The sequence below is a fragment of the Seriola lalandi genome, unplaced genomic scaffold, assembly GCF_002814215.2.
Source record: "Seriola lalandi dorsalis isolate HSWRI2012SDOR001 ecotype SW California unplaced genomic scaffold, Sedor1 jcf7180002054917, whole genome shotgun sequence".
Taxonomy (NCBI): Eukaryota; Metazoa; Chordata; class Actinopteri; order Carangiformes; family Carangidae; genus Seriola; species Seriola lalandi.
Window position 1 is genome coordinate 934,121 of NW_019525469.1, and position 26,720 is coordinate 960,840.

A 26,720-nucleotide genomic window follows, 5' to 3' on the forward strand; every position below is an offset into this window, starting at 1 on the left:
ACCAGGAATATTTAAGGGCGTAACATGTTAATGACGATCGAATTCAGCCGCCGCATTTATCAAGAGCCGATCATTCGTACGCTGGGATTGGTCAGATACGAAAGTTTCATGAATCACACGTGGATCCTATCGTACGACCAATTCTGCGCTCAGATCTGCGCCTGTTTTCACGCAATCTTGATAAATGAGGGCCAGTGTGTTTGTGAGTAACACTGAATGTAAACAGACATGCTTGTTTACAAGACTGAGAATTTGTTAGCATTGAAACCACAAAAGTACAGAACCAAAACCGTTCTCCCAGTGCAGCAGTGTGCATATTATTTTCCTCTTTTCTTGTCTGAAATCACTTCCTCATTCACTGCTTCCTGTATAACAGACACTCACTAGTTTGTAGTGTCCAGTAAAGTGATGTAGACAAATGTAGTTTCCTATGACTTTCATTAACTTTTACACTAACAAAATTGAATGCATTGCATTGTGGGATTGTTAGTAGAAAATAATACTACTTTAGCAGTTCAACTGTGAAATTCTAAAGAGTACTAGAGGAAGGCAACGCACTCATTACAAGTGACCATAAAATAAGACTTCAGCATTCTTCAATTATCCAGGTGACTTACTATTTTCAAAAGTAGAGTTCTTTAAGCATGTTCCATGCAAACATCATAATATAATCAACACAGAATAAGACTCATGACTGAGATATTAGGACATTAAATTCACAGGTGCGTTGTAGTCTGTAAGTGAAATAAAAGATTTGATGATCGGGGCCAATTCCGTTATTTTCTCTCAGCTCTAAAGCCAGATGATTTGTCCTGAAAATGACAACTGTCAAAAACAACCGAATGTGCTCCACCGAAACACAGAGCAGACACCTGGATTGTGTTGGAGCCAAACAGGGACAACCAGGTTTCTTAGGTAGCATATTATATTAGAGACTAGCAACTAGCATTATCAACAAGTGTGTGCGTAAAGATACTGACAGATGATGGTGAGGACACGACACAGACTAAAACCTGACAGAAGATGCATAAGGTTAAATTTAAAATCAAGTTCTTATAATTGTAATGATGTGTTTTAGTGAAAAGATGTTTCCCCTCAGGGTTCCAGTGGATGTCTGGCCTCTGGGACCAAAATACAGAGAAAGTTCCCAAAATGTACCTGAATCTGAGGAAGTTGCGGAGCTTCCTGTAGTGGAGGTGAACCTCTGTGTTGTTGGTGGTGGTGGTGCTGGCGTGGATATTCCTGCAATGGAGGGGAATTCAGAAGAAACTCACTGTCTGAAACAAAGATCTCAAAGTCCCTGTGTGAAGTTTTGCCCTGAGCACAGCTGTACCAGTCCTGAGTCAGACGTGGTCAGCTGTGTGATGGTCAAAAACAGAGGGACTCTTCCAGATCCTGATAAATATCTGAAGCTGTATCTGCCTCTCTGAAGTGTGGCAGCATCTGTTTCAATAAGAATGTCTTTTCATGTTCTACATTGGTTCTTACAGAAGAACTTCCATGTTCTAGTGGAAGTAAAGGAGCATTGCACCGTGACAGTTCCTCCAGTTCTTCTATAGAGCTGTTTTACACAAACATCAGTAACTATCTGTTCTTAAGATGATGCTGTCTGATCACAACTATTACAATTTCAAATCTGATCCACTCTCAGACTGGATTTCATTTGATTTCATAGATTATGAGAAGTAGACGACTGACCTGATAATTAAGTATTATATATTTTGAAACTTAGTTTTCTTCTGAGGATGAATTTTCATCCATTCATCGCATCTTTATATATGAAAAATGTTTATATAGTCTAAATGTATCTCTTTAAATATTCTGTGGTGGCAGGTCAACATGGAAAATAAATACTTTAAGTATGAAAAATACTGTGCAACAATCATGTGCTGTCATCAGTCAGCTCCTGCTCCTGATATAAAATTCTTCATCACAGAAACAATAAGTGTGTATGTGTGTGATTCATTAATATTCAAATAAACTGGTGTCTCACTCCATCAGTTACTTTACAGCAGATCTGTCTGTTTTAAACCAACATTAATCAATGTTCACTGTGATATAAAATATAAAGAATTCAATATATCAGCAGCTGCCAGTGAACTGTGACACTTCTCTTCAGACCTTCAAACACAAGAAAGAAACATTTTTATGACTTTTAGTAGAAACTCACCGTCTGTGACGATGATTTCTAAATCGTCATATGAAGAGAGAGATGTGCCCAGACGACACCTGTATCGTCCTGAGTCAGACTTGGTCAGCTGTTTGATGGTCACAAACAGATCTCCTCCATTTAAAGATCCTTCTTTATATTCCATCTTGTATCTGCCGCTCCGAGCTCTGTTATTAGTTGTTTCAATGAGAATGTCTTCTTCTTTACATTGGTTCTTACAGAAGACCTTCTTTAGACGAGAGAAAGTAAAGGAGCATTGAACTGTGACGTCTCCTCCTTCAATGCCTGAGTAGACAGGAGCAGTGCTTCCATCCTGCAGATCTGTTGAACAGATGAACAATCAATAGTTATCTCTACTTCCTGTAAGATGCTGCGGTCTGATCACAGTATTTGTACATCGTCTGATTTCAGCTTCTTAAATGCTGCTTTACTTTGTCACATACGATGGCATAGAATATATTTGAGTTCTGGACAAACAAATAAAAGTTAAAGATGAAAATAAATGTAAGTCATTTCTGCCCTTCATTTTCCTTACTGATGTAGAGTTTATTCAGAGGAAGTAACAAGCGCTAGTAATGAACATAAAGTAAAGGACATGTTCCCATTTTCTTTTCTTTCTGACAAGCCAATATGTTGACTGAGAGCTGCTGTTCTCTGTCATTGGCTCTGAACTGGCCACAAACAGGTCCCTTCTTAAATATGACAGAAATACAAAGTGGATGTACTCACAGAGGAAGAAGCAGCAGATCAAAGTGTGAGAGACTTTCATGTTGAGGCTCTGATGGTTTCCTGCGGCCTCTCTTCTTTCTTCATTATCAAATAAGCATCTTTCACTTCTCTAAATGATGGAGTCCCTCCTTTAAACACAACACATACAGCTCAGAAGAATTGCTTTGTCATATATGATAGTTATCAGGAGCCTTTTTTTCCTTCTTTTGAGGACAATTTCTTTTCTTTTAAGTTATTTTTTTGGGCAGTTTTTGCCTTTATTCAGATAGGGACAGTGACAGAGTGACAGGAAAGTCAGGGAGAAAGTCAGGGAGAGAGAGGGGGTGACATGCAGCAAACGACCCGACTCTGACCCGCTGCCGTAAGGCCCGAGCCAAAGTGGAGCACCAGATTGCTGGGTTAGAAACAAGTTGAGCCCCCTTGAGAACAATTTCTAAAACAATCAAATAATTAATTCTAAACTATGTTACAGTCTTAATTTTAAGCCATGTTCTGGCACAGAAAAGAAGACATAAAGCACTTTTCAAGTTTGGCTTATTTCATTAGATACAGGAAGAAAAAAAAAAACATACATACATACGTTTTGTTATCAGAAGAATAAAAAGTATCTTATCACCACGAGTACTGAAAAAATTCAAACGTCAATCCTCTAAACAGACCCAGGGATAAGATGACACGGAATGAGGGGTTGGTTTTGAACAGCTGAGTCAAATTACCTACCTACTTCATAATAATGATCTATTCCTTCAAAACCAAAAGTTACAAGGTGCTTTACAAAATATAAAAAACAAATAAAACTTTTTGAACATACACTATAAAAATATTACACAAATTCCAGTCTTAATTTACTCAACAGGTCACACCTGCTGTTGCTCTAAATATTATAATCTAACTTTGTCAACATATTAATGCATATTGTGTATAACATTGGTAGGTCACTGAAGTTATTACCCATAAACATAAAAAACTACATGTAAACTACACCATTATCAAATTTTACCACAGTCAGACTATCAGAGAACTACGTCACAATAACAGCGCCAAGTGTGGTAAAACATCCTATTTACTGATATTCAATGTGCGAGACTTAATAAAGGACTAGATATGAATAAAGTGAACAAATATAACTTCCTACTCTGACAAAGGAGTATTTTAAGTGGTGTGTCATATTTCAGTGTAATTCAGAGTTTACAAAAAGTCTTCATTCCACACACCATTAATTATGATTCTCTCAAAATTACAACTTTCTTTCCTCAAAATAACTTTCAGACAAAACAGTGAACAAATTCTCAGATTCAGAAATTTAGTCCAGTACAACAACAAAACAAACTTGAGCAACTTGGACACTTTTTTTACTAGTTGGAGGAAGAAAAAGATTTGCCTCAGTTTGGTGGAAGTTTTAAGTTTATTCGTTCACTATAGTTAAAACAAAAAGATAAAATTCTGGGATTACAAAAGAAAATTACAAGTTTCACAACAAACGTAAAAGTTATTGAACTTGAAACTAAAAATGAACCCCATGTTTATTTAAACACTTAATTCTACTTAAAAATTAAATCATTCAATGTGATTGACTTGTTCATTATTACATAAAAATGATATAGATAAAAACATTACTTCTGATCCCTGCAAAGCAAAAACAAAATCAACATTTTATGTTAATGTAAGAGGAATATATCTGGTGCTGCTGCATTCAGCTGTCGGACTCTGTGACCTTCGCTCGCTCGTGCTTGTGGAGGGTTTTCAGTCGATTGTTTCAAGCTCTGGAAAAAGAACAATATGGCAGTCGGGGTTAGAAGCCCAGAAATCTTCTATTCAAGTCAAAATCTCAACACAACAGTGACAACACTTTAGGATTTAAGACAATGTTGGAAAGAAAGAATGAAAACGTCACAGGAGATATGAGGTTTTTCCACACTCGCTCTCCTGAGTAACTAGTAAAAAGTAAAAATATTCAAATATGAAATGTCGTGGAGGGAAAGTCTCTGTAATGTATTTACTGCTGTTTATTGGCAAATTTTGGTCATAGATTTTCTTGCACACTTCTTTGATTTTCAATTGTAGGACCATTTAGCTGGGAATATAATTCGATGAGGCGCCTAACTATGTGACGGGTTGATTCTTTACCTTGTGTGATGTTGCTCGTGCCCCACGCTCTCATTCAGAACTGGTTGGTTGAGTAGATGTGTTAATCAGTTCTTCAGCAACATCAAAACACTCTTCCCACTGTTCACCACGGATTTTGTTCTCCATTTCCTTTGTCAACTTTTCCTTTGCACATTCCCTCAAAATCTGTTTCAGTACATTTTTCTCCTCTTCCAGAATCAGTTTGTAATACAAGTTTTTTCTTTCACAACTTGAATGTCTCCTCCATCCAAATGATGACAACAGGGCTGGCAGACAAATGATGCCAAAGAGCAAAAAGGTGCCAATAACCTGCAAAAAAACCCCCCAAAAAACAAAATGTTTATATTATCACACCATCACTGTTTTCTTTCATTTCCTACAGGTTACAATGATGATATACAAGAAACACACTCACCCTGGACTCATTTTTCAGTTCAGCGATGATTACTCGGTCCTCGTCAGTGATCCTCCCCCTGTCTTTGCAGGCTAACTGTGCCTGTTGTTGAGAGTGATCGTTCATACAGCAAACGTACCAGTCTCCATCAATTAAAACACACACGACCCAAAGCAAACCGATGAAAGCTGCTTTGATAATGTGACGGAAGCAAGACCCCAAAACACTGCAGGTGTGAAGCCTGTCACTGCCTCCAAACGCAGATGAACACAGGTGTCTACAGACTCTCTGAAATGGCCTGTCTGTCCAGAGAATAAAGACAAATACTATAAAGACTGGCAGAACCAGGTATAAGTTGCAGTCAAAGTCTTGCGGTTTGCAAGTGCATTCAAAGTTCCTGCCGAGCAGGATAAAAATCGCAATCACTGCGATGTAGGTCCAGAATTTGCCACAAGAGAAACTTGCCCGTTCCCCCTCCATCTCTGAAGTGCAGTTAGCATCTGCTGACAACCTGCTTATACCCTCTGAACCTGCACCCACATGAAACCATGTATTTCCTGTTTTTTAAAAAGGAAGTCTGCTGTGTGTTGGACATACCCAGTATAAAGACTGAGGTATCTACATTTCAAACACTATATACAACCTCATTTGTTGGGTTTTGTTTGTCTTTTTCCTTAATCATTTGAAAAAGAAAAACAAAACAAAACAAAAAAAACAGAACACATCATAATAAAGTTTGATACGATAGGTTTAAGTTTTCTGATAAGTTATGAAATTTATTTTGTGAAAGTTAGTTTTGTTATATAGCTGTCCTACGGTCTCTGCCTGCCATGGAGATAACATTATCTAGCTGTTAATACTGTATTCAGTCTGTCTCTACCTACCCGGGCGCTAATGTGAGCTAACTGTTAATAGAGCTGATAGAGGTATGTCTCTAACTAACACAAACACTGTAAGCAGACCTATCGCCAGCGCAGCACAGTGCTGTTAAACCAGAAACACCTCGCCTACACCATTGTTTGAGAGTGAGCTGCTCTTTAAGTTTTAAAAACACTGACCAAAGCTCCGACACTTGTAGGAGAACTAAGTGTCGGATGAGACGAGACGGATCCATGTTACCATTCTGCACGGCAGCTAACGGCTCACTTTTTTTCCATCTTGGTGGCCGGCGACAAGCTTAAAGCGAAGCAGCCAAGCAACACACTATGATAATGTTGGGGAGCTATCATTAGCTTAGTTCAGTCTGTCTCTATACCTGCCATGGAGCTGTTTTAGTCAACCTGATGTTTTGTCTAAACTAAACAGATTAATTAATAAAAATGTGAAACATGACCAAAGCTTGCTCTGGAGAACGTAATGTGTTAGAATATAATTGTGGACAATCATGGGCCTGAGCTTCTGGGAGATTAATTTAATGGTGGATTATAAATTGTACCCCAAAACACAGATGAAGACCGCAGGCTGAAATGTCTGTACCCTCTTTGCACTGAATTCATTAGTTGGAACACTTTTGGTGGAGATGGTTTGCTTTTATAATGTGAAATGAAGTAATTGTTTACTGTCAGCCATTTTTTCAGCCCCGAGGGACTGGGTTTTCCTGTTTCTGCTGGTATTTTTTCCTTCCTCTTTCTTTGCTCTGCTTCATTTTGCAGTGACCACAACTGCTCGCCTCAGCACAAATGTGTTCTCACGTTTAAGGATGTGAAGATCTATTAAGAAATCAGCTGGATGTCCTGTGGTTTTAAAATGTTTCAACAGAGAAACCTTGTGGATAGTCCATCACTCAGATTGTTTTTTAAAACTGTATTTGCACTATTAGAAGCACTATTTCCCCCTGTTTAAGTAAGAGTACAATGGCTATAGCTGGATATTTTAGGCAATATCAGAGCCTTTTTTTAACCAAATAGCACAGGCAGAGCAGTGGTTCTAGTATTTTAAAGAGAAATACAAATACAGTGGAATCATTGTGTGACTCTAGTTTTTATACCTTGTGATAAATTTCATCCAGTTACCTTGAAATTTGAAAGGCCGTCATACAAGTTTGTGTAGTTTGTTACAGACTGTCGTGGTGTATCAGTTCATTTTACTGTTCCTCAAAGAAACAAGAACAGAGCCACTATGTGTCAATGTTTATTTCGGTTATCAGTGATTTTATTGCATGAGATTTGGTATTTACTCCTAAAAGAGAAACATTAAATTCCATTGAAAACAACAAGAACATGTATACATCTCTGTAAATGTATAAATGTATAAATTAGCCTTCATACAAGTACTTCCAAACCTAAGTATTGGCTAGTCTCAGCCACAGTTCATCACATTCATAATTACCCATTTGTTAAATCTTAAAATGAGTTTAAATTACCCAACGAAACTAAACTACAACATAATGATGCCTACAGTCAAAGTCGCATTTGAGTTCCCTCTGTGTGTACTTCACTCAGTGGTGAGCGGCTGCTAGAGCAAAGAAATCAATGTCACTGTCTGAGGAAAATTAAAGTAACAGATTCATTTGAACAATGCTGACATCCTTCGATCTTATTGTATAAAACCCACGCAAAGTGTAACCAGGACAAACGCAAGTCAAGCTCCAAACACCCAGCTGTTATATAAACACTGTACAAATAAATACAATCAGCAGAAACATCCAAAACATGAATACAAAAAACAACAATTGTAACAAAAACAGCTGCTTTAAGGGAGTGCTGCACAAACATTAACAAAGAGCACAAGGCAAAAGATTTTATTTTATTATTATTTTTTTTTTAAATCTCTAATGTAGCTTAATAAATTGTATAAATACAAATATTTATTTATTCATTTATTTTTGCTCAAACTTTTGCAACTTTTTGGTTTGTTTGCTTTGAAAAATCAGCGCCCTCCTTCTGTTTTGTAGTGCAAAGCAAATATTGGAGAGCGCCATATACAAACAGAGATTCAAGAAACATTTAAGGGTTCATTTTTATGCTATAGCTTCGTTGTAGTGAATTTTGACAACATGGTAAAAATGTTGGGTTTCCCTGAGGAGCTCAATAACAAAAGCTTCATGAAACTTTACAGTTTCTCTGGATACTAGAGGGGTATTTAGAGGTTATTTTAGTTTTTTCTACGTAATTTGCTGCAAAGGATCACACAGGAACTTGGTCCCTGTTCGTCACACATGGATTATTTAGTTTGATTTAATTGTTGTTCATTTGACAGACGACTGGATTCTTTAGCTGATTCACAACTGCTGAAACAACCATGTCTTATTTTCAGATACAAATGATGCCTTTGTATTATTGGCAGAAACGCAATCTAATGATGAAACACACGAAAAAGAGTAAATGTGTATGTATAGACAATAAAATAGGCTATACATTAGATAAACAGCAAATCCAAGGTAGGAGGAGAAAAAAATATATATTCAACTAAATTTTGTTGAATTTGTAATAAAAACAATAAAATGTATGACATTTTGAATCCATAACTTCACAAGCAAAAAATTTACACAGCTGTAATGGATTTAGTTCGATCTGAGCAAGTTTCACAATTTATATGTAAATTATATATATAAGACTGATTACTGAATTCAGTGTTGATTTTTGATTTGATTTTTTTTTGTATTTTATAGCGTAGTTGGAATATGTATGGAATAGGTTATGTATTGAAAAGCTACAGTAAAAAGTGTTGTCTCTTAACATACATCACATGATCAGCACTCAGCCATTCAGAGTAAGAGCACTATTTCCCTTCATTCAACATTAGTAAATCAAACCTCTCCATGTGTGTTTAGGAGCCAGGAAATGGTGAGAACGAACAGAATCATTTCAGCCAGCTAACATCACGTTAGCTTGAAGTTAAACCACGATCAGAATGAGGTCCTGAAGTGAACCATTATTTTCAGAGTGTGTGACAGAGTTCAGTGTTTTAATGTAACCCTCACCTGTTCAAGATGAAGTGTTTCATTTAAAAATGAAATTGAAAAATAGAGTTTACTCCTACAAAGTAATTCATAGCAAAATTTCAACCTGAAAATATCCCTGCTTCTCAACATGATCACACCTTGATTCAAAAGTTTTATGTATTTACTGAATGAGATGAAGCTTTTCCGAAGTGTTTTTCTTGTAGAAGCAAAGAGCGGTTGAGGGTGATGATTCTGCTGTGAACATTGATCTTATTCTGTCTTGAAAAACATAAAAAAATAAAAACTATCACATTCAACATTCACCTCCAGTCATAAATATACATGAGAAATACCCGTAATCCAGAGAGGCCGTCTGCTGCTCTGCAGCTACACTCCGCTCATCTCCTTTATCCAGCTGCGGTACTTGGTGATTCGAGTGTAGACACCAGGTTTGTTCCTGCGAGCACAGCCGTCGCCCCAGCTCACCACACCAGCCAGGAAGACCCGCCCACCGGGGCCGGTGACGGACAGCGGACCACCGGAGTCACCCTGAGAGGGTCAGAGAGGAAAGTTACAGCAGAACAGTGAGCGAGTGTTTCGTTGAGTCATAAAGAGGGAGTGAAATAAAGGATGGTGACATTCACAGGCTGTAGAACAAGTTAGACTCAGGGTAAGATCTCAACACCTATATGCCCCGTTTCCTTGACGTTTAAGGCTTCAGTTTTGCTACGTTCTCTCAATGCGGGCAGAATGGCAAAAAAAAAACAAAATCCTACAGTCTCCTGAGTTAGGAGAGGTCATGCATTGTTCACACATTATAGCAATAACTGTTAGCTATCCGGATATTCAGATCTCTGCACACTGGAACTCTCAATAGCAGGTAAATATGGCACAATCACGACTGAATAAGGCCACTGGAGAATACTTCTAAAGTACGGTGACCAGTTGTCAGCAGAACAATTCCTGTTTTTGGTGGCCCGTCCCCAGCTGGAGCTGTCGCTGGAAATGCCAAAATATTTTAATTAATTTTTCCCCTCATCAAGCTACACTCCGTACACCGTAATGACAAAGAAATTACAAAAACCGAATTTTAGAAATTTTAGTCAACTGTACCTGACAGGCGTCCACGCCTCCTTTTAGGACTCCAGCACACAACATCCTGTCTGAGACCTCATCATTCATCAGACTCTTACACACCGTGCTGTTGATGATCCGAACCTCCGCCTTCTGCAGGATGGTCGCAGTGACGCCTGACAAAGCAGGTATAATTTAAAATCCGTGTTCGCAACTGATTCTGTTTAAATAGGTTTAAATGTCCGCTGTACTTGCACAAAAATCATATTGAAACCCAAATTTAAAGTTAATTCTAGCTTGTGCTGGAGTAACATAGTAAAGTGATGTCACCTGGCACCTTAGACCCTGCTGCTGAGAGAATTCCTGTTAGTCTTTCCCACTTTTCACCAATACATGTCAGGGATTAAACAGATCTGAGATTTAAGCATATTTTTAAGACCTTGACTGTATTGTTGTTTCTAATTGTTTAACTTTATATTTGCTCTATAAAACGTCTTTGGCTTGAGTTTTTAATACATCTCCATCACTGCAGTGTGCGTGTGACTTCTTCTAGATGTTATTCAGTTTCTGTGAGTGTGCTCAGGCTATCGCTGCTCAAGCTAAAAACCTAAATGTTTTCTTTTGTTTTTTTTCCAGACAAACTTAAAAACATGAACCACATCACAGAAACTTTCAGACAGCGAGTGTTCAGCAAATGAAAAACGCACCTCCCTCTCTGGTGGCTCCCCAGCCGGTGATCCACGCCTCTTGGCCTGCTGGGAAGTCATAGGTGGGGGAGGGCAGGCAGATGGGCCAGATGTTCTGGTTGAGGGTCACTTCGGTGTCCAGCTCCATCAGGGCGATGTCGTTGTTGTAGGTCAGAGGGTTGTAGTCGGGGTGGGCGATGATCCGCTTTATGTTCTTCCTCATCGTCCACTCGTTGGTCTGACTCTGCACGTGCAGACCCAATAAGGCCTCCCATTGGTCCGCCTGCGAGTTCCTGCATCAACACACAGTCATGAGGTCAGAGCTGACAGCTGCAGGAGAATGCAGTGGAATCAATTCAGGAATATTCTTTAAGGCTCGTTCACTTCAGTTTGGTTTGATGAACTATTCAAACAGCTCTGATGGTTCATGGAGGAGCTCCTACTTGTTTGGTCCATTGTCTTGGACGCAGTGAGCGGCCGTCAGCACCCACTGGCGACTCAGCACCGACGCTCCGCACACATGACCCGTGCCCTTAATGTGGAGGCTGACCTGCCAGGGCCACTCGCCCTCCCTTGACGCCTGACCGCCCACGATACGAGAACTCCGGTACGGCCTTGACCCGCACTCTGCAAACACACACACGTTAACACACAGACAAGAGACACACATGGAGACATACACAGGTTACCACTGATGTCACACTGCACTGTTTGTGTACATGTGTGTGTTAGTGTGTGTGTGTGTGTGTGTGTGTGTGTGTGTGTGTGTGTGTGTGTGTGTGTGTGTGTGTGTGTGGGGGAAACATACGGCAGTTGTCCTCGTCAGAGCCGTCCTCGCAGTCCTGCTCTCCATCACACTCTGGGTTCAGTTTACTGATGCAGCGTCCACTCTTGCAGTGGAAGGTGAACTCTGAACACTGCTGCAGCACCAGAGCTGAATGACAGGAGACACAGTATGAGGACTGGCACTGAAAATGGATCCCACAGAATAAGAGCTACAGCAAGGAACTCAAAACTTCCTGTTAAGCTTTTGGAAATTGAAGTGATTTAATGAACCATTTTTGGTGCCAGCCCCAATCAAATGACAGCACTGACATCATCAGTCAGTACCGAAAATTTTTTCTCTCTAATGCGTCAATGTAGGCGTGAAGTCACTGCAGAACAAAAACTAAAATGTCTTCTTTGACCACACAAGTGTATCACTAGTATTACTACTGTTCCAACCATAGACTGTAAATGAAGATGAACGCAGACTCCATGACAACACCCACAGGTTTCTGGTGCAATTTGAAGCTCAGAATGAGCTGCTCTGCAATTTCCATCTTGGCAATGTCTGACTCCGCCCCTAACTCTTTGCTAATCTGTCTGTCGCTCAAAGAGGCCACGTCCTCAATTATACACTTTCATTAGCTGACTGACCACAGCTGCTCCACTCAAGCATCAAAATCATTGGCGCATTATTGGGCTGCTTGGCAACCAGCTAAGTAATAACATCCAACATATTCACCTATCCTATCCTCATGCTAACATCATTTGCTACTACTGCTCCTTCCACCACCTCCTTTTATGTGCTCTAGCTTTGTTGACTTTTTCTACTGCTCCAATATTCATGTACGTATGTGTGTATTACGAGGGATCAGCTCTCAGCACAGTCCAGCTGAGCCTTTTCCAGATATTTGCTTAACCAGTTTTTCCTCTTACACTTTTCACATTTGGACTCATCAGATCCATCAGAGCAGTCGTCTTCTCCGTTACACTTCAACTTCTCGGGGACACAGCGGCCGTTTCTGCATGAAAACTCTCCTGTTTTACATTTTACTGCGAAGGAAAAGAAACGCCATCAGCAGTGAGATCTTCAACCGTTTATAGCTTGAACTTCAGTATGAGAGTATACAATGAGTTTTAGTTTATTATTTTTATGTCATTTTATCCACGAAACCCTCAGTGCACATGAATGTCTTTATGTCTGGAGTTTAACTCAACAGTTGTATTTAATTCAAAGTTCACTTGAACCCACCACAGTTTTCTTCATCTGTGTTGTCTCCACAGTCGTCAGCCCCGTCACACTCCCAGAATTTTGGTTTACAGCGTCCATTTTTACACTTCATCTGGGACGCATCGCACGCTGACACACAGAAAAATCATGTGTTAGTTTCTCTCACTTTCTGACTTCTCTCATCTGTCTGTGGCTCTCAGCCCCGAGTCAACTGGTTCCTACTGAAGATGTAAAAACACCTCACAAATATATTGTTTCATTTTACAAAAGCTCAGTAGTTTCCTAAAACAGCTGCTTATTGTAGTTTTTTAATCAAATAAACAGGAGGAAATTGTTCATTTTTCAGAGAATATTTTCAGCGGCGGATTAATCCACATTTGGTGCTATAGCTGGAGACCTGGAGTTAAGATATTTTGTTAATAAGAATTCTTTTTGTACTTTATTAAAACAACATATATCCACAGATGTTGTATGTTTTGGGTTTGATCGGTCAAGGTTTGGACTCACTGCAGTTGTCCTCGTCAGTACCATCTCCACAGTCGTTCCAGCCATCACACTGCAGAGTCTTGTTGATGCACAGGTTGTTGGTGCACTGGAACCTTCCTGGACAAGCTGATTAACAACATCAAACAGTCACACAACGAACACAAAAAGCAGTGCAGCAGGTGAATCAATCTAAAAAACTGGAGGCGTGCTGGAGAATGTGTAGCCGCTGGGTCTTACGGTTGGTCGGGACAAAGGCTTCGTACTCGGCGGTGAAACCCTGGTCAACGTAGGACGAGTCTGAGTTAAATTTGATGGTCATGCTGTTGCTTAGGCTGGTGATCACTGTGCTTTTTAACTTCCTGCCACACAGTCTACAACACAAAGAGACAGGAAGGTGATGCTGTTGTGCAGAGTGGTTCTGTTGATCAATACAGGATAATACAAATATTTAATGCAGCATCAATGAGGAACCAGTGATGTAGACAAGCATCCAGACGTCCAGTCTCAAGTCATCAAAGATTACAAATGTAAAAACACAGTCATGGTCAGGTGAGATCTTCACTTTCTGAAGTGTGTTCTGCTCTTGTTTCACTAGTAAAACAAGGCTGTGAAATCAGCCCAAACTTGCTGCTGTTCCTAATAGCTTCACACTTTAGGTTACCTGGTCATAGCTTGGAAATTGTTGGTCTTGACTTTGGACGTCCCAGCCAAGACTTGAGACTTGCAAAACAATGATTTTTCCCAATCTTAAAACAACGATTCATTAAAGTCATATCCATGTCATTGAGGCCAAGAACAAGTCATTGACATCATGTCCCAGTCTTCTCAGTCAGGTCTGTCACCGCAGTCTTGTCCAAGTCACCATAGTCACATGTGAATTAACAGCTGTGTCTAAGCCACGTGTGGTATAGTCTCAAAATCCAACAATTCAAGTCCAAGTCACAGAAATCATATTCAAGATTCTCAAGTCCTAAGAGCTGATGAACAAATCTAAGCCACGAGATCATTTTCCACTTGGACAGGAACATGAGTGAGTGTGAGACAATGACCAGATAGAGATGATAGAGAAATTTGTAGGAAGTTGTTCAAGAAACCAAAGAGGGAAAAAAACCTTTGATTGTTGACGGCGACGTAATCATTGGGACACTGGTTACTTTGATTTCCCAGGGAAAACTTGTTGAACTGAACCTTCACAAACTTTTCCTCCGGGACCTGAAAAAGAATCAAAAAAATAAATCACCTGGGAAATGAGATATACATCATTAAAAACAGTGAGTGGACACCAGCTGGTGTCCACTCACCAGGGACGAAATGATGAACTTCTTCTGAACATGTTTCTATGATTCCTGACACTGAATATTCTCTAGATATCTTTAGTAAATAGTTTTCTATGTATTTTTCAATAGGCCCCTCTTCTAAGATTTATTTTAGGGCGTTCTATCCAGCTCCAGACAGTTGTGCATAAGTACAAATATGAATATGTACATGTATATATACACCTTCTAGTTCCTTCTTTCATACAACCTGATTTTTATGATGTTGCATGAATCTCTCGACATTATATTTATGTTATGTTTTTATGAAGTATGTTTTTATTTACTCACCTATTCAATTTGTCACTATATGGAGGATCCTATCTTTCATGCATTTAACTGTGAACTATTACATGGTGAATTTATATCAGTTTATGGACATTCATCCTCCCCACAAGATGAATCCTAATCATTTTGGTAACCTCCTGACCACTTCTTTAGTACCGATATCAGGCCAAAATAGACATTAATATATAAGACATATGAAAATGTAATGGTTAGATTGTCATGAAATGTCCTCATCACATTCCTGTTCTGCAGAGCATAAAAACCTTTAAATCTTAATGACCCCATGACATTTCTTCAAACACTAACCTGAGCACAAACTATACTTTTAGCTACACTACTGGTAATAAAGAATAATATGTTGTTTGTTCTTACTTGCAGTGTACTGACTACTGCAGCCTTTAGAGGGTGCTAGTAAACGGTTCTCATTAGAACAATAACTTGGACTTACCTTGATGTTCCAGACACACGTGGTCTGAGGTGGATAGTTGGAGGGGAAGAAAGGTGAAGACACAGAGCCTTTTTCTGCCGTCAGCGTACCTCCACACTCTGGACAGCAAAACACGTCAGACATTATATCCTCCACAGGGAGGTCGGGGGTCAGAGATTACACTGAAATAATGGGAAGTCGGGCTAATGACATTAAATATTGTAAAACAACTGATACAAAAATCTCAAATTTTACTTTGAAATTTTCTCAGAAACCAGTGAACACGTCTGAAATGATTTTACCTGCTTCAGACAAAAATATTATCTACATTATATTATATCACATTATATTATATAGATCCTTACATACCAGCATCAACATAATTAAATGTGACACAAGACAATCCACAAAAGCTTCTTCACATTTTCATACTTTTTTCTCCTTAATGGGGGAATAGGTTCAGTTCTGCTCTGATTACTGTTTACAGTGTGTTACCTGTCGTACTTTGTTCAGTCAGAGGAATCTGGGAGTAGTTGGCTCTGAAGCCGGGGAAGTGTTTCTCCTCACTGGTGACCAGAGTCAACAACATGACATTCCCAGAGGACAAGAAGGAGAGGGAGCCATGAGGGTATCCACACTGTCTGAAGAGGACAAGGACAAGGACCGGGGTTTATTTCAGCCAATAACGAACATATAAAACAGAAACACCAGATATTTAGTTAGTCCACGAGAGGGCGCTGACAGATTTATGGCAATCCATGGCATTAATGTCATCAGGTAATGACTACGCAGGGCTGGTTGGTTAGCTACTGTAGCTAGCAAGCTAACCAGTGACATGCTAACACTAACCAGCCACAGCAGCTCTCCAGGCTAGTTGGTTTGCTGATTGAAAGTGAGCAAACTTGTTTAAAAGTTAATCAAAGTAAGTAAAAGTAAAAGTTGGTCTCACTCTGTCAGAGCGCGGTTCTCGATCGGAGCCAGGGAGTCATAGATTTTGATGAAGTCTTGCTGACAGTCGTCCTCCAGGATCAGGGTGTGGAAGTCCAGCCGGACCCGGTGACGGGGGTCGGCCCGAAGCCTCCACTGCAGGTAGACGTTTGGTTGGTACGAAGAGTCTGGAAACCCCGGAGACTGGACGATTCCCGCTTCCTTGACGTGGATGTTGAAGGACTCTCTCTCTGAAAATATAAAAGTCTGGCTATAAAACATAAATCCCACTAAAAACCTGACCCCTCATCTAAAAATATAACTCACAGCAACAAAGTGAAACTGAAAGGATTCTGACTCACAGAATTTTTATTTTACACACTGTTGTTGTACTTTCAAAATATTTATCAATAATTTGTTTAACATGAATTGAGTTGTTTTATTTATTTGTTGGAGCCTGTTTTGAGACACATTTTGTGTGAAATTATTATATGAATATATGAATTTTCAATAAGATTTAAAAGCTGAAAAGAACTTGAAAATAAAAAATCTAAATAATTTCCACAAATAAATATTAAGAGTTCTTACCAAAAGAGGATCTTGACATGCGTGGATCTATAGCTGTGAAAATAAATCATTTTGCAGATTCAGCATTTTGACACTTTGACAGTTTGTACAGATGGTTAACGATAACCCTAAGTCTGACATAAAAATCTAAACCAGCCTGCTGTTTTTTATTCTGGCTGCTCTCTTTGCTACAGTGCTGCACAAAAGGAAAAATGACAGTGAAAACTGAACCTCTCACTGACGCTAATCAAAACAATCTGAAAGGAACTCCTCAGTCAGAGAGCAGAGGAATTCAGCAGTTTATCACAGTGTTGACCTTGTAAAGCAGAGGTATTGCCGCAGGACGACAGAGCCTCATGTCAGAGAGGTGTCAAACTGGTTTTGAACACAGGATGTGCTCACATCGTCACAACAAATAATCACAGTAGTTTGAAAACATCTAGTCTGTCTCACCGTTTCATCAGCAGGTCTTGGATTTAATTCTTCCATACAAATAAAAAAACAAAAAAAAAAAAAAACAAGGGTTGGTCGGCAAAAAGACGAGTGTCACGGATCACTGAGCCAACAGGCCTGAGTGTAGTGACAGAGCAGATATCATTATATACAGCACGCTCCAGTATACTGAAGAATGATAGAAGAAAACCTTGGAACACATTTTCACTATATTTATGACAACAATTTCAGATATGAGTATAAGATGAATGTTAATGAAGGCAGGCAAGTAGGTTTTGTCACCATGATATTGCCCTCGCCTGGCAATGTTAGGAAACATGGGGGTTCTCATGGGTCAGAATATCAACATGTTGACAGGTGTCACAGCTGCTGTGATTTTGAATCCTAGAGAACTCAGATTTCTAGCCATGTTTATGTACTTAGAATGAGCTGTCTCTTTTTCTTATTTATTTTTTCTCCTCTAATCTGATCTGGCTGACATAAGTTATTACCAACATGATCATTTGACTGTATTCCTGCTGTTTCCATGTCGTCATGAAGTAGATGAGTTCATGTTTTACATGTTGTGTGGATGATCTCACACTTTTTTTAAATCTTTTAAAATCTCTTTTCTTTGTTACTCAATATGCATCCTCTTGCTTTGCGCTGTGACTCGCCTGCCCTCTGCTGGTGACTGAAAATATTTCAGTTCAAAGCTTCACCTCCTGAGCTCATATTTAGCTTCAGGAACCCATCCACAAAGCAGAGAACAGAGGAAACATGAGCAGAACCAGAGAGAGTAGAGATGCATGTTCAGTTGTGGGTCTTTAAGTTCCTGCAGTGAAAACGAAGCTGCTGACTGCGGGTTTGTGCAGAAGTGAAACTTTATTTTTCCCACAGAGAGAAACAGTTTCCTACTCTTGAACTCCTTGACCATCCACACTGTGAAAACTAAAGGCTTTGATCTGAATTTTTTGTTTTCAATATTCTCTTTTTGTTTTGTACTAACTCAGACAAACTAACCTTGATACTGTATTTGGAAAGGCGAACCTGTCCCATTTTCTAACTAAAGTCTATGTTTGTACTGAGCTCTCAGACCTCGTGAGATGACACTGTTGACGTTCAGGGCGTCGGTGGGTCTCAGCATCACTCGTCCATGTCGGCCCTGCTGACTTCCTTCCGGCGGATCCAGAGACTCGATGGCTTCGTCCAGCGATGTCTGCTGGGGGACGGGGACGTCGAACTCTGACTGGTAATACGCCACGATGCTGCCACTGCCACCGTCACTGCTGCCTTCACCCTCACTACACAATGACAAACAACCAGATCTATGAGTGCAAAATCCTCTTCTCATAAAGACTGGAAGCAGGGGGAAACAGCTAGCCTTACTCTATCTCTAAAGCTCTCTGATCAATGTTTTATAAAAGTATTTCCTAGAAAGTGTTAAATTAAAAGGTCCATATTTTCCTCATTTTATTTGAAGTGTTGATCCATAAGAAGATATATTTGTTGTTTTAAGAACCAAAAACCATCTCAGTGTAGTTTTACATCTTCTCTTTCAGGGTTCTCTCTGGAGCTCAGTAACAACAGGTCAGTCAGCCAATCAGAAGAGAGGAGGCTCTGATCCTCGCGGGGCTTGGGACATGGCTGAGAGCAGTGACTGCTTTGTTGTGACATCACAAAGATATAAAAGTCCTGACAGCTCATTTCAAAGCTCAGTTTCTGAATACAGGCTGTGAGCATTTCTCTGTGGTCTGAGCGCTTTGATACTTTCACATTAATACAGAACCTAGACCTGCTTTATAATCAAAAAAGACATGGATCATCATGGAACATCTACATTTATACTATCAGGGACCTTCATCAAGTTTCTATATCATTGAGAAAGTCTGCAGCTGTAATACGACTCGTACCTGAAGGCCTGGACCGTGGAGCCTTTAAAGTATCTGGCCAGCACAGAGTTTTTAGAGTAAATCAGTTTCAGCTGAAAGAGACAAAGGTCACATATCATCATCATATCAGTCGAATGTCATCACAGTCACATCAACAAATACAGAACAGAGGAAGCTACAGAGGAGAAGTGATCAGAGCCACCATGAATATCACAGCTCAGAGTGGAGCATGTGACAGAGCTGAGCTGCGGTCGAAAAGTCTTTTTTTTTTTTCTTAGGAAGGTTCCTAACGGTGTGAAATGACCTGAAGTATGTGAGCAGCAGCCATGATAAGAGCTGGTCCAATTCTCTAAATGGTGAGGAAAGGAGATTCAATGCTTCCTGTCTTATCTCCTTTAGCATAGGAAACACTGGACCTTCCTTTTTCGAAAGGAAAGGAGATATCTTGCCACAGTAACATTTAAAGTCATGCACTGTAGTAATGTCACCCTGCAAGACCCACATAAATGTAGAAACAATGTTTGCCGTCGGGGAAAAGTGGTTAGAAAGGAGATTATTTTTACTTTTCAACCGCAGCAATTGTGTGGAGAACTCCCATGATGCTTTGGGACCGTGTGAAGTCTCACCTGCTGGCTGACCAGAGTGGCCAGGTTAGTAAACTGAGGACTGTTGGGATCTTCGTGTGCCAGCAGGAAGGGCTGGTTATTGATTCCCATCGAGCCGATGTAAACTCTCTTCACTCTGATGTCGTTACGCACTGAAGGAGAGAGAGCGGGAGAGATCAACACAAAGATTACAGTCCGAATATCAGTCCTTCACTACTAACCAAGAAACTAAAACGGTGTCCTCCTTGTTAAACGTCACCTGTGGAGCTTCTTATATAAAAAAGAAAAAAGAAAACCACTTCACATTCAGTGTTATTCATGAAAGCTCTTTGCACTTTGGTGCATGTCTGTTTGTGCTGCAGCTGCAAGTAAAAACAACTATGATTCTACCCATTTTACTGATAAAAACACGTCACTGATCAATTCAGAAAGTAACTGACAGACCATCAGTGATGAGAATAACCACTGGCTGCAGATGTACTCTAACTGGTTGATGAACAGACAATGAAGTATGTGAACAATGCAGCGATGTTTATACTTCACGCCTCAGTAGATCAAGTTGATTGAGTCTTGCTCAACATACTTCACTGTTTTTTTTCCTTAGGAGAAGAAAATGTATAAATCTGAGGTCCTGTTGTGTCTGTATCTAAAACATGTAACCTCCCCTTTATCTGACATCACATGTCCTAATGATAATTTATGAGCTGAAGCTAAAGGTCAGCCCTCATCAACCTCAGATTATTTCATTTCCAGGCCAGTGCATTGGTACAGAGACAAAACTATGAAAACATATCATCGCCCTCATAGTTTCTGACTGGCTTTAGGATATTAAGGTAGGACACTTTAAAACAGTTTCAAAAGATCAGCGTCAAATCTGAACACACAGATATGAAACACACATTTTAGATCCAGTGCAACTTCCCCTTCCCAAGGACATCATTATCTCTAATATCCATTTCAAATAAACATCCATAAACCTGCTCAGACATTAAAGAAAAAAGGCGCCTTCTATAACTGCAGAACTTCATTCAGAACTATCATGTTTTTAGGTTTTCCTCAGTATCACAGTGATCCACAGAGAGTTGTCTGTATATTTATGGGCACAGAACAAACAGGAGCTGCTAAAAGCAAATTTGGCACATGGCTCATGTTGTAGCTCACAGCAAAACTCACTGAATCCATGGCAACTAAACTTTAAATCTGTTCATATACGTCAAGACTTTAAATGTTTATTTACCCACAAGAATTTGAAGAGAAACAAACATTTAAATATACTGATATCTAAGCTCAGATTCGATATATACAGTATACTGGATAGACAAAAAAAAGTTGTGCCACTTCTACACTGACTGGGTGGGTTCTAGTTCTGACTGGGCTACTTTTCCTCAGCCAAACCTGACAACACTGCCTGTGTGAATAAAGGTTATTGAAATCAGCTCACAGTGGAAGTGCCAGACCAGCAGTCCGGTCAGCAGAGCCACAGCGGCGGCCGCGAGCACCAGACCGACTCCGATCCACAGCTTCTTCCTGCGGCCCGGTTTCTTCTCCAGGTGCTTGGAGTCTGAGGCCGGCAGGAACTGAAGCGCCGTATCCCAGTCAGGGTCCTGTAGACGAAGAGAAAGACCAGAAGGGTGGGGGTTGTAAGAGTTTGTTCATTTGTCCCCTAAAGATAAACTCACCTTTGAATAGGGATGGGTATCATTAAGAATTTAACGGTACTACTGCTCTTATTGATACCACTTATTGATCCGGTACTGTTATCGGTAAAAAAAACTAAAACAAATGAAGAACAGAATTAACATTGCTTATTTTCTCATAGCATTGCTTAGCAAACGAACAAAGAACGTGCCCGTAACAATCAGATGGCTATTGGTTACTTTTCATCATTAACCCATGTTTGTATAATTGAATTTACTGTGTGTGGGCTCCAGGCTGCAGCAGACAGAACACGCATGACACGACGCCGGATGAACTACGAGCTAGTCAGCTGAAGACTGTAAACTGTACATTTTTCCATCTGTGTGTAACAGACTTTCACTGGATGTTTCCAGACACCGCTCGTGTTTCCGCTCTTACACGCAAAAGACTGAACCACACTTCAAAACGCTTAGCTCTCTCTGCCATTGACACAAACAGCAGGGTCTGTGTGTGTGTCTGTGCTGCACGGCGCTCCAACGTATGACAAAGCTGCCCCCACCCCACAGACAGAGAGAGAGAGAGAGACACAGAGAGAGAGAGACTATCGATACTCTGGTCTTTAAAAATGTAGCCCCAGGGCCTGTTTAATACCGGGTTTCGGTACCCATCCCTACCTTTGAACTGTGTTGACTGTGGAAACAACAGTGTTGGCTACAACATGCTGACACAGCACGTTCTCAGCAGCTTTCATTGGGATTACACTGAGTAAAAGGGACATTACCTCTGGAAAGACACTATTCTAAATGGTTTTAAAACTTATTTTTCAATGCTGAGTGATCAGATGTTTCAAAGCCCTGTCAAATAAAAACAAAAACTTTCTACATGACTAGATACCACCATCAGCAAAATTTCACTTTGACCAAAACTTTACAAAACTACTAAGATTCCCATCAGCCTCAGCTGTACTTCGTGTTCGATGGCTAGCATGACGTTAGACGTTATTTAGACAAAGTTCTAGTGCGGCTGCTTTTGTTTAGACAACAATTAATATTAGAGAACTGAGGCATCTTTTATTAAAGGTACAATACGCAGGATTTATCAGTTGCTGTTTGTAAACACACCATTCAGAGTTGGACCCTTCTCCTCGGCTCAACGAGTGAGAGAGAAACAGGGAGCAGCCGTGGTGGTTGAGTGAATGGAGAGAGGGGGGCGGTGTTAGCAATTACAAAGCAGGGAATCAGAGAAATACAATGTTATTTTATGATCGTTTCACAGCAGTTACAACACTCCCACAACTCCACACAACGCTACAAGAAGGAGCCGCACTGCCGGAGGTTGTGTGAATGCTTTTCGGTCAGACGGACACACAGACCTGCAGCTCTTTGTACAGTACATGCATGACAGAGCAGAGGAGAGAGACCGCGACTCAACTGTAACCCAAGCTCCGCCTTTACACCATGTGTGTACTTATTGGCTGGGGGCTACACACCCATTGCCCAAAGGGGGACGCCCTTAAACATCCTCTGTCTCTGCAGATAGATGACACATTTCCACAGAGTAATAAGTGATGACTTACAGGGGCTATCTTTTTATGAGTCTACACATTGTGTTTTTTAAGTAAATCCTGTATATTATACCTTTAAATGAAAGATGAAGTATGTTTATATTTCTCTTTGCTTTGGCATCAGTACTGACACAGGTATGTTTCATATCACATTTCAGGCCCAGCCCTGGTGACGTGTGGTAAACCCAAACTGCAGACGTCAGATCCCTTCAGACTTATGTGAGGTGGCAAACAGTCAGTCAGTGTTCAGGCTGCTCTGTGCGAACCTGTTGAACTGTGTCAAAGTGAAGCAGGGTGTTGCTGGACAGGAATGTCTTCACTACTGATAAACGACATGTCAGCGTGTTGCGTCCTGCACCCTCTTTCAGACCTCTGATTCAGTGTCTTAAAGAAAGAGTAGATCCACACCCTGTTACTTTGTATAATATTAAAGCTCTGCCTCCAAACTGTCAGAGAGTTTGTCTTAGAGACAGAGCTGTATGTCCTGTGTATCAACAAAAAGCTCCAGTGCTAAAATCTCCTTTTCACATTTCTGTTTCTACACCTGTAAATGAGACAGACTTGGAGTTGTTGCACAGGGATTTTTTTTTCACTTTTGATGACGCTTACCCTGCTTCCAGTCTCTATGCTAAGCTAACGTATAAATGTCCTTAACCCAGGACCCTTTTATACCTCATTCACCCCTTGCCATTTCATGCTTCTTGGACAGAAAATTATCTGATATTAAAACTAGAATTACTGCCTCATGGTTACATCCCTGTTTATCCAGAGTCATATAAAATATTAACCATTTGTGAAATTTGGTCTTATTTACTATTTGAAGTCTTGAGTTACGGTCAAAAGGTGTTTTGTGAGGTCACATCTTGAACTTCGACCACCAAAATCGAATCAGTTCGTCCTTGAGTGCAAGTGAACATTTGTACCAAATTTGATGAGGTTCTGTCATAAAAAAGCAAATGTAGATGCAACCAATGGAGAAGAAATAAAATTTGATAGAAACCCAGCACACTGTAATTGTTATGACAAGTTCATCTTTGTGTATTTTTGTCAGTTTCTTGTGGATTACCACCTCCCTCTGGAGTGGAACAGGACCGTCCCTAACTTTACATGTAGCCCTCGAAAACCAAGACAGATGAGAGACAATTAAAAATCTTCTATCCAGCTAAAAAGGTGTGATTTAATCTAGCATCAACCTCCGAGGCTGAAAAATGAAGCCAACACTTAAGTACCAAAAACTGCAGTTGCTCTAATGACCACTAGAGTCTGACTCCAACAGTGAGTCAATCCCTTTTCGTAGACTCCCATGTTGAAATGTCCAACTTTATAGAAATAAACATGTTGACAGCCTGGTACACAAAACAGTTTTGGTTTCTATTGCAAATTTTTATATAACTCACCTGTTTACATTTTATTGAGGCTTAAAGTTATGTATAATTGAGGGCATGGCCGCTTTAAGTGACAGGTGGGTGAGCGTATGCTTGCCACAAACTGGCAAGAACCGAAGTCTTTGCCCACCTCTTTGCCCATTTTCGGATTAGCTGGGAGTTAGATGCAGAGTCAGATACTGCCAAGATGGTGATGGTGGAGCAGCTCACTCTGAGCCCGTGAGTGAGATCACAGAGGCTACATCTATCTTTATTTACAGTCTATGGATTTAATACAGTTATGCTTTCACTAAGCCTCATGAATAAATCTGATTACAGTCCTTCTTTGTTTTCTTGGCTTTGTGTAAATCAGGGTTGGCTCTCCTCCAGTCCAGGAGGAGGTGGTGATGCACATTAAGACATTTTCAGTGTACCAAATTATTAACTGATGAATCTGATCTTCTGTGTGAGCATTTGCAAAAAACCCTGGAGTCACTTTTTTTCCATCACTGTGACACAACAGAGAGAACGATGGTGAGATTCAGAGGTTATTTCAGGAGGAGTGAAGAGCATGTACAGTCTTGGAGAGACAGATGCACACGCCTTTTCAACTTCTGACTGGAATGAGCCTAAAACCTCCTCCTGAAGAGGATTTCAAATTCATCTTGGTCACATGTACACTTCATTAGATACACACACACACACACACACACACACACACATATATATATATATATATATATATATATATATATATGATGTATTAACTCACATCTGTGACAGCTGTGGCTCAGCAGGTGGAGCAGTTAGTGGTTGAATCCATGTTTAATATTCCTGGGCAAAATTACCCCGGATGGTTCGGTTGCTTCTTGGTTGCATCTGGACTTTTTTGATATTGGAAAATTGTATGGTCTTATTTCAGAAACATTAAGATAACACTGATCCCCATCTTTTCATATCTGGGTGAAAATGTAATGAAAATAAGATTCCCCATTCTGTACGAGTGTACCTTTAACTGGTTGAAAGAACATCATTGATTTAGGTTTGCAACTAAGAATTAGTTATTTTTTGTCATTGGTATCAATTAATCTGACACAATTAAATAGTTTGGGGTAAATGTTTTGTCTGACCAATCCAAAGACATAATAATAAACACAAGTGGAGAATATATTAAAATTTAAGAAGCTGGAGACAGTTACTTTCCTGCATCAGTTATTCATTTATTTATTATTTGTTTTATAAAATATTTAAAAAAAATTACTACATTATTAAAACTGTTGCCAAATCATTCATGAATAAACTCAGTGACAGGAAGTGAAAACTGTCAACAATTTTAGAAATTAACACGAAAAAGGTAAAGACTGTATTAGCTTTGTATTCAATTGTTGTTTTTAAGCATTATAAGTTTGTTTTATGTATGAAGTTTGATATGTTTAACTGGAATCCATCAGAAACCAGTCATAACAGTTATAATATATCATATAGACACAACTACAAATCTTACAACCACCATCAAAACCAGTGAAACCTTCTGTGGAAAGCAGTACAGACAATAGGAACAGAACAGTTTGTACTGAAAACCACTTTAAACCTATTAAAACTCACTCAGTCAGTCACATCATTGTTATTAAATTATTAACACTTTCAGTTATTTTAAAGAGAAATCATTTGTGCTTGGTTTCTGTTTTTAATCTCTGGTGATACTGAAAAACCTGTACGAGCTGTGACGTCACAGCTAGGTTGATACTACAGGTACTGGACTCACCTGTCTTGGACTGAACTTCTGTCCTGCATCCAGTAAATCCATGACGTACTAAGTCCCCGCTTAAGGGTCCCGGTTGTCCTGTTTTTTATTTCGTCTTCACAGTTTGTCGCCTGTTTTCTACCGGTGAGCTCTGCCGTCTGCTGCCATTACTGACCCGCCGACATCATGGCGGCGACAGGTGAGTTGCGACAGGTGTCTCTCTTAGGCAGGTAGAAGACGAAATGGAGCCAAGATAATGGTTTTGTAAAAATAAAACTTTGAGTTAAATGTTAGTTTACAGCTCTGAGTATCGTCGCTGTTACCGGACGGGATTTAAACGGGTTTTTACCGGGGGAATCAGACGGGATCTCGGTTCTGACGGAGACCGACTGACTCCAGCGACGGGAACGAGGA

At 39.9% G+C, this 26,720-nt stretch overlaps 1 protein-coding gene, 1 long non-coding RNA gene and 1 pseudogene across 4 annotated transcripts in view; all 3 read right to left on the reverse strand.

Annotated features, from left to right (window-relative positions):
• Positions 1 to 3,412, reverse strand: part of LOC147817685 (uncharacterized) — a 5,036-nt pseudogene extending 1,624 nt beyond the window's left edge. Inside the window, exons 1-6 of the transcript XR_015436147.1 lie at positions 3,386 to 3,412; positions 2,900 to 3,008; positions 2,171 to 2,491; positions 1,385 to 1,593; positions 1,275 to 1,338; positions 1,159 to 1,242 (exon numbers count right to left, since the gene is read on the reverse strand). The product of XR_015436147.1 is annotated as an uncharacterized LOC147817685 (transcript). The remainder of the gene's footprint in view (positions 1 to 1,158; positions 1,243 to 1,274; positions 1,339 to 1,384; positions 1,594 to 2,170; positions 2,492 to 2,899; positions 3,009 to 3,385) is intronic.
• A 7-nt stretch (positions 3,413 to 3,419) lies between these two features.
• On the reverse strand, positions 3,420 to 5,965 carry LOC111673399 (uncharacterized). Its single transcript, XR_002762090.2, has 3 exons — positions 5,442 to 5,965; positions 5,027 to 5,335; positions 3,420 to 4,662 (listed from the first exon to the last, which is right to left on the reverse strand). It is a non-coding gene; the product is annotated as an uncharacterized LOC111673399 (long non-coding RNA).
• Positions 5,966 to 7,534: 1,569 nt separating this feature from the next.
• Positions 7,535 to 26,720, reverse strand: LOC111673355 (suppressor of tumorigenicity 14 protein homolog). Of its 2 annotated transcripts, none has more exons than XM_023431110.2 (19): positions 26,328 to 26,720; positions 21,438 to 21,600; positions 20,018 to 20,148; positions 19,413 to 19,483; positions 18,598 to 18,803; positions 17,089 to 17,121; positions 16,523 to 16,751; positions 16,078 to 16,214; positions 15,595 to 15,692; positions 14,657 to 14,757; positions 13,783 to 13,916; positions 13,567 to 13,671; positions 13,081 to 13,188; positions 12,765 to 12,881; positions 11,872 to 11,997; positions 11,507 to 11,690; positions 11,085 to 11,356; positions 10,417 to 10,553; positions 7,535 to 9,852 (listed from the first exon to the last, which is right to left on the reverse strand). In XM_023431110.2, exons 1-19 carry the CDS (start codon positions 26,367 to 26,369, stop codon positions 9,691 to 9,693), a joined length of 2,556 nt encoding a protein of 851 aa, XP_023286878.1. In that variant the 5' UTR covers positions 26,370 to 26,720; the 3' UTR covers positions 7,535 to 9,690. The 2 variants fall into 2 exon arrangements, with proteins under 2 accessions (XP_023286878.1, XP_023286876.1); XM_023431108.2 differs by having other exon boundaries at positions 16,069 to 16,214.